Source organism: Hyalella azteca, unplaced genomic scaffold (genome assembly GCF_000764305.2).
Source record: "Hyalella azteca isolate HAZT.00-mixed unplaced genomic scaffold, Hazt_2.0.2 contig8084, whole genome shotgun sequence".
NCBI lineage: Eukaryota > Metazoa > Arthropoda > Malacostraca > Amphipoda > Hyalellidae > Hyalella > Hyalella azteca.
Genome location: NW_025938188.1, coordinates 2168 through 21107, shown reverse-complemented (window position 1 = coordinate 21107; position 18940 = coordinate 2168). Strand labels below are relative to the sequence as shown.

The following is an 18940-nucleotide window of genomic DNA, read 5'->3' as shown; positions in this document are numbered from 1 at the left end:
TTTCTTCTATAATCTCAGTGAGTTTAAACTTACACTTTCCTAGCTTTCTATCACCACACTTTCATCAGCATAATTTCAATCGCAACACTTTCATCGCGATATTTATTCCATGTAAAATTCGCCGAAAAATATAAGTTACTCAATTTATTGAATATTACATGTAAGCATATAAGTTATCTTGTGGCGAGTAAAAATAATGTTAAAAAACGTTCACCAAAGGATGGTTTTCGTATTCACCTTTAAATTTAATAAAAAAATGACTTGACGAATAAGTTTATGGATGCACTGACAACGCAAGGCTGGTTAATTCAGTCTGCAAAAAAATCATATCATCGTCTTGATCGCTGGAAGATTTCAGCAAATTTTTCAGATGACTGATGTAGCTGATGACCTTCCGCAACAAATTCAACTTCCAAAAATTGCTCCTGTACTTGCGGGATGGAGACGCTGTGGCCTTGGAATGAAAGCTTGTCTCACAAGAAGGAATTTCAATATCTTTGTCGACAACCTCGTTTCGAGGTCGTGTCCCAATTTTATGCTTCTTTCCGCCCGCTCGTCGTGATCTAACTTCCTTTGAAGAACAAGGTGTAACTGCACCATTCGTCATCATACAATCATCTTCAATTAGAACCGTCTTTGTTCGAGACCGAGCCCCAGGAGTCCGGAGACGGACGTATTTCTTCAAGAATCGCTGTTTCATCGGCCATTTGGGTCGTCTAGAGGGGATTTTTTTCCGCTGCATCGCCGATTGTAGTTGACGTAGAGTGAGCCGCTCCTTCTGTCGCCGATGTTCATCACTACGAGAGTTCAAATGTTCGTGCGACTGAGAACGTGAAGTCAAGTGACGTAAAAATGAAGATCTCCTCGCAAATTTATTTTCGAGGACGTTGGGTGCCATGGTACTGTAAAACAATGGGTATGAATTCATTTATGGAAAGATGGCAGACTGTCGTAGATATGCATAGAAAACAAAAGTTTGAGAACTCAATGACGATGTAGCAAGCAAAGGGTCGAGTGAAATGTAGAAGTGTGAACATATTACTTTTAATTTCTGAGTAGAACTGAAAGTGGCTGAAAATAGAAGAGTAAAATCAGAAAAGTGTTTTTAGTAAATCACTTATAAAACTATATTATATATTGCAACACGTTCAGCTAATAATTTCGTGTGATGGAAAGGATCGGGAGTGAATCAAACATCATATTGCCCGATATAAACTAAAATTGTATTTATTATCATTCAATAAATGGATAATTTATCTACGTTTCAATTTCATGATCATAATTAATGCAATTGAATTTTAAAAAATCATGCTTATATTTTAGACGAGTGCAATATTCGCCAAGCCCGATTTTGATATGAAATGATTGTATCTATTTAATGCCGTGTACAGAAAAAATGGTAATTCTGTCTAATCTACTAATCTAATTCACTAGTTTACTAATTCTGCAAACACACTCACGTGCGAAACCACCTCGTAGGCTCGAACCACGACTCCTAAAAAGAAAACTGCAACGAAGAAACTGATGCCAATAACCACGTCCCAAGACACCATCTGGAAAAAAATGCTCACACGCTAATGTATAAGTTTCAAATAAATACCGAATGAAATTTCTGAACTATAAAAACTGAATTTTTGGCGTGGAAAGAGGCAACGTAACTTTACAAAATATAACTCAGTTCTCACTGCAGTGAGTGACAGAGAGCGCATTTTTTCGTCGACGAAAACGTGAAGTCACTGACGGACGGACGGACGGACATGACGAGCACAATAGTGCATATTTTCCATAAATGAGAAAATGCGCTAAAAAGGGAGAAGGCAAGCATATTTATCGTAAAAGAGTATGTACATCCCAGTAAATTTTTGCGTAATATTCAAAGTAAACATTAAATAAGTTCGAAAGTATGCATAAATTAAACTTGAATACTTTTCGGAAATTAAGTCACAATAAATTAGATTCGGATTGCAAAACCGATAGGAATGATTTAGTAGCATTTTTCCGATTTTGGTTGATTCGAAAGCTGCGCCCGTTTTGCGAAACGTTAATTTATCTGAATAATTCATTGTCAACTTACACGTGAGCCTAGGATGCTACCACCTGAGGCAGAAAGCCCCGTTTTCCCATGAATACATTAAGTGCGTTTAGCATTTCTATTCGCTGTAGTTAACCCATAACATCCGGAGGCCAAAACAGAATTTTTAAATCTTCTCTACCATTTTTAACGCTTTGAATATTAAAGTGAAATTCAGAGCTTTTCATGTTTGCAAGAATTTTTCGCAATTATTCAATTCTTGCAAATCATTCGAATTATTCAATACGAATTCAATACGAAATTCAATTATTCGAATTATTCAATATTTCGAATTATTCAATACTGCAAGAACTTTTACCATCTAAGTGGACAGCTCAAAACTTCTATAACTTCATTAAACTGTGTGACTGTTCATAACTGATGAAATTGTTAAAAATTGCAACAACTGTCTTCAAGTTCAATGACTATTCATATGTATGAGAACTATTGACAACTACAAGCACTAATCTCAACTCAGTCACAGTTGTAGTCGCAGTATCACAGATGGTGCATTAGAATTAACGATCCACGTGAGAACTGTAGCATCGCTACCATACTCTGTGTTAACCCTTGAGAAATCAACTACCGGATAAATACTTAAATCGTAAACATTACTGTTTGCAGCATTTTTAATAACTTATTCTTCACTTAAATCATCTAAAAACTGATTAAAGTTTTAATATAATGCTGAAAGATCTAACTAATATGTAAGGAACATCTCCTTCCGTTATATTTTATCGGTCCGTGATCTTAAATTATCATTCATAAGATATGCAATTGTCATATTTGCACGTGGCTTTGATACGCCTCTTTGCCGGGCCTGAAATCTCACTCATTTTTACGAAAAAGCCTCACTCATTTTATTGAGTGATATGAAATTAGAAAACCATAATCGTCGACACTATTCCCTATTAATTGTTTCAAAAAGTGAAGCGTTTTCGATGACCATGAAAAACCACTTGATTATTTAATAGCAAATATAGCCGAGTATGAGCGAAATTAATTCAAATTAATGACAATGCGAGTATTCATATAAGGCTAATCAGGTCATTACTTGAAAAATTCATTTATAATTTATTGAGTCTTCATTTAATTTTAACTTCCCTCTCATCGTTCCATTATTTGGATAGATCCCAGCGCCATATTTATGCATTTTTTTTATTTTGCAACGTATTTACCGTGCAATAAATCGTATTCTTATTTACTAGTCTAAAGGAATAGAAAATGTCTTAACGATGCAAACAGGCACACAACAGACGCTAGGGCTGCTGCCAATTTAAATCTGTTAGCGCTTCTCAACACCTGTTGCTCTCGTCAATTGAGATGATGGCTTCAGATAAACAGTGAAATATCAGCCAGCGTTATCAAGTATATTTATCAATTTCATTTTAGTAATAAGTTATTAACTCACCTCTAGGGGAGTAATTTAGTTGCGTTCCTCGCACCTCGACTGACGCACACCCTCACCTTCCGGCTGCCCCATCCACACTGGCGGTTGAGCGTGAATAAAGTCAATTAAGTTCTCAACCGCTGCGCTTGTTGGCCGAGGGTAAAGATGTCACTCCGGATGACGTTACTCACAGGATTATGACGTCATTTAAACTCATATTGAATACGACCAATAAGTGAACTCAGGGAGCTGTGAACACTTTATGAACCCAAGCATTTCTTGTTGAAAATTTTGAGTACTTTATATGGATCGGAAGACCTTATATTCGCCACATTTCAAATGTTTTTCTCTCAAATTTCGCTGATATTAGTATAAATTGTAGATTTGCACAATACAATTGCACGACACAATTGTACAGTACAATTGTACTTGTACAATTTGCAACAAAAGTATTTGTTTCTTTGTACAATAACTATGTTTAATAGTTTTGAAAGGACCTAGAAAATAATGCAGTTACAGTGCTTTCAACTTTACGATGCTGCTATTTTCTGACTCATGATCTTATGCCTAAAATTATACTGTATTATTGCTATTTTAATCCAGATATGCCTGGTATTGTATGGTACACCTGGTGTTTTCGGTTTGTTAACAACCTAATTGTCCATTCAGCTGGAGGAAAGTCTGTGTTACACATGATACAAAGTAGCTCGTATATTCTTCGTACAACACATAAAATACAACACGATTCAGGTTCAGAAAAACCTGTTTGTACTTCACAACTTTATTCACATATACATAAGAACAATCAATACTTCACATAGTATTCACCGCAGGTAATACATGACAGTATTCACGGCGAACTACAAAAATAATTTCCATTCAAACTTTTAATGTTAAAATGCAGCAATATGTACTTGATAATGGAACCTTAGTAAAATGAAGTATCAGGACCTTAAAAATACTTTATGATGTTAGTGATTACTAAATGACTCGTGTAATGTGTCATTTAAGTTTTGATTCACCACCAATTAAACTTCGCGAATAACGTTAACTTATTTATCACTGTTTCATGATCCACCACAGAGGTGCGTGATTGCATTAGTTCTGGTAATATTTGTGATTAGAATGAGCGCGTAAATTCAGTAGTACGTCAACAATTGGGGTGAGTTTATAGATAAATGTAAATACGTTCTTCACTTTCATGGTCCATCACAGAGGTGCGTGATTGCATTATTCTGGTAATATTTGTGATTAGAATGAGCGTGTAAATTCAGTAGTACGTCAACAATTGTGGTTAATTTATAGATAAATGTAAATACGTTCTTCACTCATGTGTATGGCATTTGGTTGCATATTCAGTGTTTAGCTAATAATTTCTACTCTAAAATTCGGGTCTGTTTTTACGTTAGAGAAAGTCTCCGAAGCCTAAACTCGAAGTCCAGACATGAGCAAAGAGAAAACACTCTTATATTCTCGCATTCATCATTTGTTTATTATTATTTATTATTATTATTATGAATATTATTATTATTATTATTATGGTTATTATTATAGCTAGTTATTCATTAAATATTTGGGGAAACTGAAAGCTTGTTTTCTTATTCATTGAATAGTCCCCAACAATCATATGAGACAATGCAAAGAAAATATATTTTATTATTTTCTGTATTTATCACTCGATAAATGCCTCGATAATTTGTGTGCTTTCTAAAATTCACTTAAAGGTTTTTTCCTCTATCATTTAAGAACTCAAATTCCAAATTAATTAAATTTTATTTCAAGTCCAATTAAGTGACTTGGAAGAAACGCCATCACATAACGCAAGGAGACAAGCAGCAACATACGATAAACAGTAATTACCTAAACGACACAGATGTAGTATGAGGAATGAGTATGCCTGAGATGAGTATGAGGTATGACATACCTGGGATGAGTATGAGGAATGAGTATGCCTGATACAGAAAAGTATAACACATACAGTATGTATTTCTCATGAATTTCAACTAAAATATCTTCCATCGCTAATATGGATCAGTAATACATTCATTTAGGTCAATTTCATTTGGCTTTTCAGCAATTAGATTTGCTTGGAATCTCACTTCACCAACGCGATATGTTTCCAGATAAGCGATTATTTAGTCCATATTAGAATTTGCATTCATATTTCAGTCATATGAATACACATTTATTATCAATATTCAAAAATTTCGTCGCTGCACTCAGTTTTCATCATGATTGATAAAGTTGCTAATGAATTTCAAAACAGCTACAGCAAATAAATATAATTTGATGCTTATCGAAATTTAATAAAAAAAATAAAAAAGCACATAGTAGCTATCCAATACTGAAAACTTTCCGTTAACTTTGCTCGCTTCAATCTTAAAAATACTATACTGCAAGTGTCCTTAGTTATGCATTTGCTTAATTTTAAAAGGGTTTTGAAGGTTGACATCTAGACATACAATTAAATATTTATTGCAGGACTAAACTCACAATAACATGAACGGAAACATAAAATTGTAAATATCGTTCATTTTTCAATAACACAATAATGAATATACATGACAGAACCTGAACTCCATTAGTTTTGTTTGCATTACCTTGATCGCATTCGCTGTAGTTGGACAAATTTATATTGTGAAATTTACATTATTTTAACTTGGCGTAAATATTGAATTGAATACATTGAAAAAAAAACACTTTTGAAATGCCTTGCGCATGGAGCACCCAAACGGATTCTCCAATTTTTTATCGAAATATGCGAATCCCTGGAACGCTCACATATAAAATACTCCTTTAATTAAATGCCTTTTCTCGGGCCAAAACAAGTTTTATTTTGCTAGGTATTTTTGCCCTACGCTGCGCTGAAAAAAATCTACCGTTTTCGATGCAACATTTATTGTGAGCATCTTAATGCCAAAGAAATATTAATTTTAACACAAATTATAAGTTATTTTCTTTTATGAAAAGCGATGGTTACTCACATTACAAAATTTAAACTTTTACACTGAAAAAGTGCAAACTACATAACGATAATTAATTAGTTGAGCATAAATCCTCAAGACATTATTTGATTAACTGAAACAAATTGTTAGGTCATAAAATAGTTTCAGGAAGATGAAGCCTTTCCAGGCTATTCATAAATTGAGATGCATTCTTTTGATCTACATAAATGTATTACATTCGGTTTCTGATAACGTTATTATTCAGGTTTTAAATACTTTCAAACCTGAACTTCATTAGTTTCGTCTGTATCAGCTTGATCACAAACGCTATAGTTGGAAAAATTTAGTATATTCATTACTAAGTTTTCCTTCTGAGGAGACACGCTTGGAGTGTTAGAACTCACCTCAGTTAAGGGTGGGAGTACGGACATTTCACTAAAAGAAGTCAGCTCCTTAGAGCAATAATCTCCATAATCAACAGTCAACTTGTTTACAGATACAACTCCATGTTTATTTTTCTGTGCACACTGAAGTCTTCGGGAATTCTCTCTTTCGTGTGAATAAGTCGACGTGGAAGTGGAGGTCTCGAAATTGCCATGCCGCCCGTACCTAGCAATCAATTGCCTTCCTGGCACCGAAAAGTTCGTCAATGAAGATTGTTTATAGAGGTTAAAAGACGCTCTCAAACTGTTACGTGGGCTTTGTCCTGTCGTGCTCGACCGCGCCGAACTTTGCCGGCCATTGGACAAAGACGTTGCGGTTGTGAAGGTACTGCGTCGCATCATGTCGCGCGCCGCAGACCGCGTCAAGAAGCGCCAGAACGCGTCGCGGAATTTGGTGGAGGTTAAATTGTAGAGCACAGGGTTGATTGCAGAGTTGAGGTAGAGCAGCAGCCGGGTAGAGTACAATAAACTGAAGAACAATACGAGGGAATGTTTAATACAGAATGAATATGTAAATTATTTTGCCACAATAATATTATGGAGATAATATGTTTACTTGTTTACTTCCTCTTTCAAACATAATCCAATCAGATTAGAGACAATTATTCCTGTTAAAATTAAAGGTAGGGATTAATTTAGAAATTCCATGAGCGGACTGGGAAGATGGCAGAAATTAACAATAGTAGGTACTCATAAAAAATTTCCTATCCAAGTTTTAGGTCATGAAAATCGAGGTGAGAGGTCAGCTAACAAAAAACGGATTCGCGTAAAAATTATCGCAAATTATTTTAATAATTTACAGATAACAAAACCAGTTCGTACAATTTCTTTAAGTACCTAACAAGAAGAACAACTTCTGCCAAACTATAGCATAAATGCAAAAATGTTAGGGAAAATCCTTAACAATATTTTGACTGACCGTAGGAATGTGGCAGAGTCGAGGTAATAATTTACAAATCACAAAACCAGTTCGTAGAATTTCTATAAGTACTCAACAAGAACAACAACTTCTGCCAAACTACACCATAAATGCAAAAATATTAGGGAAAATCCTTAACAATATTTTGACTGACCGTAGGAATGTCGCAGAGTCGAGGTGTCGGAATGTGTCAAAGTCGAATATCATCCAGAGAGAGAGCACACGGAACGGCAGGAGGCTTACGAAGAAGAATATCGTCACCGTCACCAGCATCACAACCACCTGCATGGCAGTGAATATTGTGAGTTTAATTTGCTACATTTACCATGCAATATCTTTATCAATAACTTTTAGACTGACTTTCTGCGCATTGGTTCTATAAAGTGTGCAGATATTTTTAAACCCTTATATTCTGTTACTGACGGAAACTTTTAGCGATTGAAATAATTTTATTTGTAGTCTAATATTGAATGAGCAAAATACACGCTCGTTATAAAGTTAAAATATCGTAAATATACGTTTGAACGGTCAGAGATGTACTGAAATTGATTGAAAAAATTCTATCCCGGCGAGGATCAAAATTAGTGTTTAAGATCTAAAATTAAATAATTAAATTCTTAGTAAGCTCATTTGAAAAGTTTGTGTTCATAACATCCACTTCCTTAACTGCATAAAAAGGTTCATGCTCGCCGTGATAAGGTCAACGGCATATCAAAGACTCGAGAGTGAGTAGTTGAAGTTTGGAATCTCGTCTCGATAACTTGAGTCGAACAGAGTTGACACGCAAAGTTTGACTAAGACATCAAGTGTCCTAAACAAGCTACTCAAGGTAGATATTTTGTAGAGTTTGATTTGAATGCCTTCCTACAGTGATTATAAACATATAGAAACTAGAGAATTCAAACGTGCGAAAAGAGAGTGAACTGCATTTTCAGACCTATTATATTGATGATTCTTAGCTCAGTGCATACGGATCCAAGTTTTACGGATGCACAACAACATGAAGCGAGTTGGTAAATGATACAAAAAGGAAATCACATTCTCTGATTTCTCAGGGATTAAATATAATGGCTCTGAATTTATAATTATGTTCAAAAAAGCACGACTTGTGATTTTACAAATGACGATTCGTTTCGACATCACCATCCTAGTTTACTCTAACAACACTATCCTTCCGAAATCACTATCCTAGTTTACTCTGACATATAACTATCCTTCCGACATCACTATCCTCGTCTACTCTGACATCACTATCCTTCCGACGTCACTATCCTCGTTTACTCTGACATCACTATCCTCGTCTACTCTGACATCACTATCCTTCTGACATCACTATCCTCGTCTACTCTGACATCACGATCCTCGTTTACTCTGACATCACTATCCTTCCTACATCACTATCCTTGTCTACTCTGACATCACTATCCTTCCGACATCACTATCCTCGTTTACTCTGACATCATTATCCTCGTTTACTCTGTCATCACTATCCTTCCGACATCACTATCCTTCCGACATCACTATCCTTCTGGAACTTTTGGAGTCAATTAAAAATGTTGTCTGAAATATATAAATTCGTTGAGTATCTCTATAGGTCAGCGCAATCGAAGCGAGCAATCAATTCGTCGCGGCAATTAGATATGTCAATTCACCGACATCGATGCGTTTATAAAATAACGGTTCCAGATCATTCTGGGGTTCAATGGAAATGAGTAGAGTGCTGAATTTCAATTGTTGACATGAATTGGACGTCAAAAAGGAATATTTGTGCGATCTATTAAACAATGTTGGATGAATGAAGGCTAAATTGTTTGCCACAATGTGAATATTTGAGGGAATGAACAATGATATTTGCCTTCTAATATTCGTTAAGTCTTAATTTACGATGCATCATATTTCTTATGTGTAGCACTTGAAAAAATTTAATATTGACCTGAAATTGGCAGTAATCAAGCTCACTGCATTTGATAATAAACTAAATGAAATACAAGAATACGCTCTAAAACTTTGCTCAGTTTTACCGGTGAAACTTGTTCTCTTAACAGACATAAAAGCGACCCATAATTACCTCAACATTCATTGTTCCTGCACTAGCGTAAAAATTATCCTAAGACGAACTTACAGACGTCAGAAAAGTTACCTAATTGCGGTCTAGAATGAATTTTGCGTGCTCCTTGCGTTGATATTAAGGGCGAGAAGCCAGAAGAGATTGACGTTTTTAGAGGAAGACTTGAAACTTGGAGTCAGCCTCTCCTTGAGATTCAAGTGAGAACAAATAAAAATGTTTTGTATGATAAAATTAACCGTTCCCATGACAAGAAAGAGTTAATTTTAATAATATTTATGCTAGTAAATTGTGTTAAGAAAATTGATCATTGCAATCCATATACATTAGCATTAATATTGCGTTAAATATACAGTTCATATTATAAATGCAGTGTTTTCATTGATAGCTGTATTTGACGTCTGTTTAGTTATCTCAGCTTTAGAAGTTTTTGTTTGCAAATTTCTCATACAATTATTATGTTAACTTTCAAAATCTATCATAAAGCCGTTAAAAAAAACTTTTATTCTATGATAAACATCAAAAGTTTCTACATCACGTCATAAACAATAAAAAGTCGTAAATTAAAAAAAATGAGAATAAACCCCGATACCTACCTATAGCTTAGAAAATTAAATGAAAAAAATATGCAATTCTGGCATTTCGGTAAGTTTCCTTTCCTATCTCACTGTTATGATCGACCCAAATATTTCCAAGTTGACTTCATCAACTGGTATTATTCACAGAATAAAAAATAACATTCTAGTTTCAGCAGCTATTGAATATTAATGGCAATTACCGTAGACTTTCCACGCTCAATGGGAGCTCCACGGCAAAGTTGTATAGGAGTCTGCCAAACTTCTTAACTTAAGATTGCGTGTCAAGTGCTTGGAACATGGAACTAATTGAACATGAACTCCCACATTTAATATAAAAATTGGCTACGCGATTTTTGTTGTTGATTTAAATATTAATTACAGATATCTTATGCAACATCTAGATTGTGCTTAATTTTTTCGTTTGTTATTCCTGCAACTTTTCATTTGAAAACCTAATCCTTTGACGATAATGTTAATATACATAAATATATTGGACTTGTTTTATTATTTATTTGAAAAATTTATATTTTGCAGTGTTGCAAAAAAAAACGAACTGAAATAAAACACTTATACATATCTCTATTATCGCTAAAAAAATAAGTGGTAGTGAATTTAGTAATTCAAATTTGAGGTAGGGAATATGTGCAAATAATTTTTCATGCATGCAAAAATAGGTTCAACGTCTCGTCGAGATAGGTTCAAAGTCATATGACACATGTTTTCGGCTCTGGATATCCAGGTTAGGAAATATTGTTTACATAAGTTATATTTCCTTCAAAGATTTTGAGTTGTTAAATCTTCAGGGTATTGAAGGCAGTGTTTATAATTTGGATCTTCAATAAAAGACGATTTCAAAGTGACAGTAAATGCCATCCAACTTACAATGAAGCAAAACTTCTTTCTAATCATCTCGTTATGCGGAACTTTACAGGGCAAATCTTAAGTTGAATCGAAGTTAAATTGCTTTGAATGTGTGATCAGGAGTTAAACTGTTGGATCACCATTTTTTTGTTGAGAATTATAAGTGAGTAAGCATGAAAGTAATTTTATAATGATAAACAATACAACTATGTGAAACAATTATCGAGAAAAATTATGCCAAGTAATTAATGATGTAACTCAACATGAACTTGTCGTAAAAACCAGTTTTGAGCTCTGTTTTTTAGTATTTAAAAAAATCCATAAAAATAGTTTGATAGTAAAAATAATTTGTTTTCATGGCATTGCAACAGAAATTATTTACTCGGTAGGATTTGAATATGTACGCACTCGTCAATTTCATTTGCATTGAAAAAAATTAACTCGCAATCCAATGAACTCGCTCCTTAGATATACTAATTTCAGGGTGTAAGTATATTAATAATAATTATTCACTCTAGCTGTAAAATTTAATATTTATCAAAACTACATTTCTGCGGTATGAGTTCAAAAAACGTTGAACAAAGCTCAGCCCCGAACTTGAGTAAGAAAATAGATCATATTGATTGAACCTTGAAATATTGAAAATAGATCATATTGATTCCACCTCGGTCCATAGAAGCTCTTCTGATGGGCTTCAGCTGAAGACTTCGCAGAAGTTTCCTGCAAAAGCTATCAAGAAATTTACGGCAATATTCTGGATGAATAGATTTTTCTGTCAGTTAGATATACTAATTTCAGGGTGTAAGTATATTAATTATAATTATTTACTCTAGCTGTAAAATTTAATATTTATCAAAACTACATTTCTGCGGTATGAGTTCAAAAAACGTCGAACAAAGCGCAGCCCCGTACTTGAGTAAGAAAATAGAGGCATATTGATTGAACCTCGAAATACTGAAAATAGATCATATTGATTCCAACTCGGTCCATAGAAGCTCTCCTGATGGGCTTCAGCTGAAGACTTCGCAGAAGTTTCCTGCAAAAGCTATCAAGAAATTTACGGCAATATTCTGGATGAAGAGATTTTTCTGTCAGATTTTCCACCAAACCAACTTGGCGCTAAAAGACTGGACTAGAGATGCGCGTTTTGCATATTGCCTAAGTGACCTAACCCAACAGCAGATGAAATGCCGATTGTTTTTCGCCTGTGCAATCGTATTATTTTTAGATGAGCCAAAAATTTTGAAATTTTACCTCTACCAACTATTATCATTTTAGATAAATATCAATGTTTCATGACACGCAAAATGGAATTTCAATATATTAATATCGAATAAGTGGTTTGGCTGAAAAAACATTAATTGTTCAATAAAATCATTCATTTACTTATTTATTTTATGATTGAAATAATGAATACATTCAATCCGTTTTAGTTAATTTGCCATAAGTATTGCAATAATTCCTGACTTATTAAGTATAGAGTATAGAATTTTTGAAGCTATAACTGACCTGTTTCCTAGCACGCATGTTGGGCAGGTCACTCTTGCGATGTAACTCAGCCGTATTCGTGTCATGTACGAGACGCTGCGCTATGACGAGGTACAGCAGCAGCAGCATCACCAGAGGCCCCAAAAAGAACAGCAAAACCATGGAAATATAATAAAAATTTGCCCATCGACTTTCCATGCTCGTGTAACACGAGTAAGTGACATCAGAGGAAATAAAGTCGTTAATATCAACGGTCGGTCCTGCAGTCGAGATAGGTTTAAATAGATTAACGTTTGGGGTTGAAAAACTGGTCCCTAACGATTGTTGACTTGGAAGTGTTGGACCCAAATGTTTTGTTGAACTGTTTGGTGAAAGATTAGTTTGAAGAAAGGGGTTGAGTGAAGTATTTGTTGCGGAATTAATAGGTGTGATTGTAGAGGTAAAAGTCGGGAAAGGAGACGTTAGAGTTGAGGCCGGCATCGTGTATGCCACGTCAGGCGTACGGCTCAGCTGGCTGATGATCAGCATCGGACTGTGAAGAAAAAAATACGGTTAATATCAAACCAAATATTAATAAAACAGGTTATTTTTTCAAAATTTTCAGTGATTTTATAAAAGAAAAAACATAAAACAGCGAGATTTTCAGGAATCAATAAATATTTACAGATGAAATTTTTTGACAGGAGTTCTCGAGTGTATGACTGCATGGTTCTTCAAATTGAGAGAAGATTGAAAATAAGCACATCTTTGAGTCATTTAATTCTAGATGACCGAAAAATTATGTAATTATATATTTTGTATATTGCTGAAAAGGCAATTTTACCACACATTTATCCCTGTAGGTAGTGTAGCTGTTACATTCGTTAGCTAACTGCGTTAAACACTATTAATTTTCGTGATGAGGCAATTCCGTATACGTCCAACCTTTTGTAAAGCCGAAACTCAAGTTTAAATTTAATACCTAATTTCCCTGCGTTACTTGCCAAATATTTTTGTGGAATCTAATTTAGCAGACAAGCGCCTAATTCCAGGTAAATATTTTTACCTTATAGTTCCACAAGCTACGAAAAATTTGCTTTAAAATTAAAAATTTGCAAACATTTAGGCTCACTATACATCAGCTAATCCCTTGGGAATTAGAGAAGATTTCATGCAGAGCCATACCTGAAAATTTGAAGTTAATTACCGAATTAATTGGAAGGCTGTTTATCAACTTAAAATCCTAATTCATTGGTCGATTAGTACCGTGGGCCATGTTTAACGATGCCGGGCAACGGTGACGAAGTCATTTTGAAGTGAGTCGGATTTTTGGAGGATGGCTGAAGTCAATACATCGTTACGCCTATTTTAGTCTTATTAAAATGTTAATATCGCATTTAATGAACGAATTTAATCTTATCAATTCAACTGGACTTGTAAATAATGCAAGATAATGTCTAACTTTTAAATATTTGTTGAAAGTTCCATAAAAAAGTTTTTAAGGAAACTGGTAATACCAATCGAGAACACGGATAATTATTGGCAATTTTTATATATATAGCTTATAATTTATTTAAAATTAATAATAAGCTAAAATAATTAATTATCATAATTAAGCACTAACCTTTCGTTAATTTTATTATCTTCACAGGAAATTGAATCAATTTTTTCAAATATACCGAATTACAGCTGATGATCTGTACTCAAAATAAGAGTGGAGTTTTAAGCCGACATTGGTCAGCCAGCATGCACGACATTAGTCGTTTGAAAATGATACCACTATCATAGAATGAAGTCAGTTTCAATGGCACTGTTGAAATTTTTTTTTTTTGTGGGTAAAAAACACTATTCGAATTTGAGTAATGAAAAAAATTGTACTGACACCAAAATTCGTAAAATGCTTGAACACTATAGGTGGTAATATTTATTACCTTTTTGCATTAGCTATAATATATATTATTTTGTATAACTATTACCTTTAATAATATTCAAAATTACCTAGATACAACGAAAGAGTCGACCCATTTATTGACCAAGCACGAACACGAACGCCTTTTCCCACATACCTTGATTTAAAGCAGTTTTTACGCACGCATTTTTGAGCACGCACTCCATGTCTGGAGACGAATGGAATCATGGACACATATTACTGACCATGTAATAAGTACTCATTACAAACCTGGAAACAATTAGCGTCGTGATCCAAATGGTGACGATGCACGAACAAGCGCGCATTTTCGTGCACGTGTACGAAGCCGTGAGAGGTCTGCATATTGCGTAGTATCGCTCTAGACCGATCACGAGGATCGTAAGTACGGATGCGTGACTCACGGACCACTCCACGAACGGCACCACCTTGCCTGCAAAAAAAAACATTTACTGCAGATGTACGACCTTTAATTTAATATAGGAAAGAATAAAAATGATATTAATGCAGGTGTCGTTGAACAATGAAATTATTACTCAACCAATATTTTTTTAATATTATGAGCAAACTATTTCCCATTATCGTCCCATTGGTACACAAAAAATGAAAGAAAATACGAGGATCACGATAGCAAAACGGTACTTAAGTTTCAGCCATTTGAGTTAATTAAAGCTGATAATGTAATTAGTTTACTTAACACATTACACTGTAGCGGTCCGACTTTCTGTCGTTCGCGCTCTTCTTCTTTCTTTCCGACGCATTACTCGGAGCTGAAATTGGGCATGAGCCGGGGTTGGCTCGCTCTCGATTGAGCCGCCTGCCAGGACGGGCGTGGCAGGACGCAGTAATTGGTCGGCAAGGAAGTTACTCAGATCCAGTCCGATGCTGCCGTCAACCATTCATTCAAAACCAAGTTCTTGTATTTTGCCTACTTCATTCGTCTGCCATGGACGGGTGCGGCTGCAGGCAATCGGAGCTAAAGTGCCAGTCTCAAGACGGTAACGCTTCCGGCACTGTACGTCGCCAGGACTTGGTCGATGATTTGAATATTTCTCTCCTACCGGTTGAACAGCGTAGAAGGAAGCTGCAACTTGTTGGCAACGTTGGACAGGAGCCCCGTTGTAATCTCGGCAAGCAATGCGCTCCTCCGCTAGTTTCCCACACTAAGGAAGCTGCAACTTGTTGGCAACGTTGGACAGGAGCCCCGTTGTAATCTCGGCAAGCAATGCGCTCCTCCGCTAGTTTCCCACACTTTGATTTGATTTGACTTTTCTATCTTCGCTGAACTGACTTCTTCTCGGCGACAACACCGATGACCTTACGGATGGGCCCAGCCAAATTTAATGTTCTTCATGTGCTTTAATGTTTAACCATCCGTTTACCGCCTGATAGCTACCTAAGATTATTACTGAATGTACTTCTCATGGATTCGCTTGTTCATTTTAATACTTTGTTCATTAAATATATAGTTCATGCTTTGATTTATATAATTTGTTCATTCTTTCTAACTATCCCGTTGGGGTAGCCCATATGTGTTGCCCCCTCTCCCGCAACAACACGTTAGCTGTTGATGAGTCACATAAAGGTTACACGTTGTTACCTGCTAGCCTGTTATTTTTTCATAATGAATGACGATTGTTTATATTAATATTGCCGTGAATAATATTTAATCTCAATACAAATTTTTTTTAATTCCTGAACATACAAATGACAGGTTTCACAGGACAGGTTAAGTTCCCGAAATGTTTCTTACAAGCAATACAAGGGAGGTGAAAACACTTTTATTTCATGATTCATTCATTCCGAAAATAAATAGATTTTTTTTTTTCGTACAATTTTCAGCACAGAAGCGAGTAAATCTAGTTACAGGCTATAGTTCATTCACACTTTAAACTTCAAAATGTTGGAGAAATAACCGTAACGTTTAAGAGCAAAAATAAACCAATTTAAAACCAAATTTTAGTTAATGGCTTATTTACAAAGATCTATTACAGTAATGACGCCGGTACTTCAATACGGTCATTTTAAAATTTATTTTTAACCAAAATCATGGAAGGAATGTATCCTTATCACTCGCGAATTCCTATCCGCAAAGTTTATAGGAAGGCCGGTAGCCAATTTCTGGAAGCGCATCGCCACAAAGGCAGCAATTGAAGGAAATTTGTTGTGCAAGCGATGCGTATCTTTTCTCTCTGAGCCTTGAAACCAAAGTGACTCAGAACTCAAACTTGCAAGCTAAACAAAGACTTGCATTGGCAGTGTAGTATTGTAACATGAATTGAGGGATTATTTGGTATTTTCAGGGTCCAGGAACATTTGCATGATTTTTGTTTGGCATTGTCAGGGTCCCGGAACATTTGCATGATTTTTATTTGGTACAGTCAAGGTCCCGGAAAATTTGATTAATTTTTGTTTGGTACATTCAAGGTCCCGGAACATTTGAATGATTTTTGTTTGGTATTGTCAGGGTCCCGGAAGATTTCCATTATTTTTGTTTGGTATTTTCAGTGTTCCGGAAGATTTCCATTATTTTTGTTTGGTATTTTCAGGGTTCCGGAAGAATTGCATGATTTTTTTGGTATTAGCAGGGTTTAATATGAATTGCGGGATAATTGCTTGGTATTGTCAGTGTCTAATTAACCCTCTACCGCCTGACACGAGTAACCGGAGCAATATTGTCACGCGCCTACTTCCCAAAAAGGATACGTACTAGTGAGCGCAAAATGACTTACACTGATGGTTGCCGACACGTACGACAACTTTAAAATGTTCTCTGTTGCGTACAAACGTCCTCAGGTTGCTACACTCAATAGTTTACTTGTAATTTAAGTTTAAAGTTATGGCCCCGGAGAGTGACATGCGGCGGTAGAGGGTTAAGAGAACTTTGTTATCATTATTTGGTATTTTTAGAGTCTTAGATGAATTGTGTGATTATTGTTTCGTATGATATTGAACCAAGTTTAAAGGGATCGCAAAAGTGAATTTGAATAAAAATTATATGTTACACTCATTTGTGCATGAAAATTTTGCTCATTGTTATCGCTGCTTGATAATTTGTAGGAGTCTAAGTTGAAATAAATGAATATTCTTTAGTATTTTAAGACATGCCAGAACTTTTCTTTAGTATTTCAAGTGTCGCAGGAAAATTTCATGCAGGATTTTTTTTATTGTCCAAAAGAATGAGTTCTCAAGAAGATGAATTCTTATCCATTCCTGAATATTTTCGAATAATTTTTTTATTAACTTTTCTAAGTTTATATTAATTGTTATTAATGTGGTTATAAACTGGGTAATTACCCTCTCTCTGTATTATCGTCTAACTTCTGCATTAGTCAACTTATTTAACAGATGAAGAACTTTTTTGTTTCAGCAACATGTGTTTAAGAAAAATTCTACTGCAATACGTGAACTGAAATCACAGAATTTATGAGTAATGAGTCACGGACATAATGAAAAACAAGTAAAATATTTATATGTTCCATATCTTCACTTGACAAAATTTTATTAAGTTATTAATATACCATCCCACTACATATTCATCACATTATACTTATAATTAGGAAGCTAAATTTAGCAGCCCACTATGTTTATTTTCTGATCGTTATTCACAAAACAGTTTTTTGCGTCAAAAGACCGCCATCTCAACAAAATATTCATCAATATCTTGAAGTGTTTGCAAATGAAAATTACAAGTTCGTGGTCACAGAAACTCAAGGTTGTGTGAATGATTTATTAAATATTTTTACTTTGGGAGGAGATATTCTGATGATCTCTGAACACACAAATTTCTATAAATGAAATGAATGTTCTAAAAGCATATAATATATCATAGAGATGTATTACATCTATTATATACACAGAAATAGTTAGATTAAGCAATGATGATGTGTAACTTAACAATTAAATAATATATTTAACAATAAGTAATAATTTATTTATCAAGAATCAAAAATGGTAATAAATACTATGACATGGTCTGCAATATTCCCAATATGTTGTGAAAACGTTGTTTTTCATTCGCTGTTTACTAATGTTAAATGGAAAAAACTTGAATAATATCATCATTGTAATTCACTTCAATATAAATACAGCTGATATGTCCATGTCGAGATAAATGATANACTTGAATACTCTGAATAATATCATCATTGTAATTCACTTCAATATAAATACAGCTGATATGTCCATGTCGAGATAAATAATAATTTAAACTAATTAACTAAAGGCTCTTATGACCATCCGTTCCCTCTACAATCTAGATCTATTTTATCCGC

The 18940-nt window shown here is 34.7% G+C and overlaps 1 protein-coding gene and 1 long non-coding RNA gene across 2 annotated transcripts; both read right to left on the bottom strand.

The window, feature by feature from the left end:
- Nucleotides 1-253: 253 nt before the first annotated feature.
- LOC108671691 lies at nt 254-3550 on the bottom strand. The gene is made up of 3 exons (XR_001930831.2): nt 3483-3550; nt 1461-1553; nt 254-902 (listed from the first exon to the last, which is right to left on the bottom strand). It is a non-coding gene; the product is annotated as an uncharacterized LOC108671691 (long non-coding RNA).
- Nucleotides 3551-6441: 2891 nt separating this feature from the next.
- LOC108671689 lies at nt 6442-15091 on the bottom strand. The gene is made up of 4 exons (XM_018159258.2): nt 14919-15091; nt 12782-13292; nt 7923-8050; nt 6442-7318 (listed from the first exon to the last, which is right to left on the bottom strand). Exons 1-4 carry the CDS (start codon nt 14972-14974, stop codon nt 6685-6687), a joined length of 1329 nt encoding a protein of 442 aa, XP_018014747.2. The 5' UTR covers nt 14975-15091; the 3' UTR covers nt 6442-6684.
- Between the last annotated feature and the right edge of the window lie 3849 nt (nt 15092-18940).

Bases quoted from the DNA above. Each gene is read 5' to 3' on its own strand.
- LOC108671689 (XM_018159258.2), bottom strand. From the start codon at position 14,974: ATGCGCGCTTGTTCGTGCATCGTCACCATTTGGATCACGACGCTAATT. The intron at 8,051-12,781 runs GTCAGTTATAGC...ACTGCCATGCAG, and splicing joins ACATGCGTGCTAGGAAACAG to GTGGTTGTGATGCTGGTGAC. The intron at 7,319-7,922 runs GTCAGTCAAAAT...ATTGTTCTTCAG, and splicing joins GACTCTGCGACATTCCTACG to TTTATTGTACTCTACCCGGC.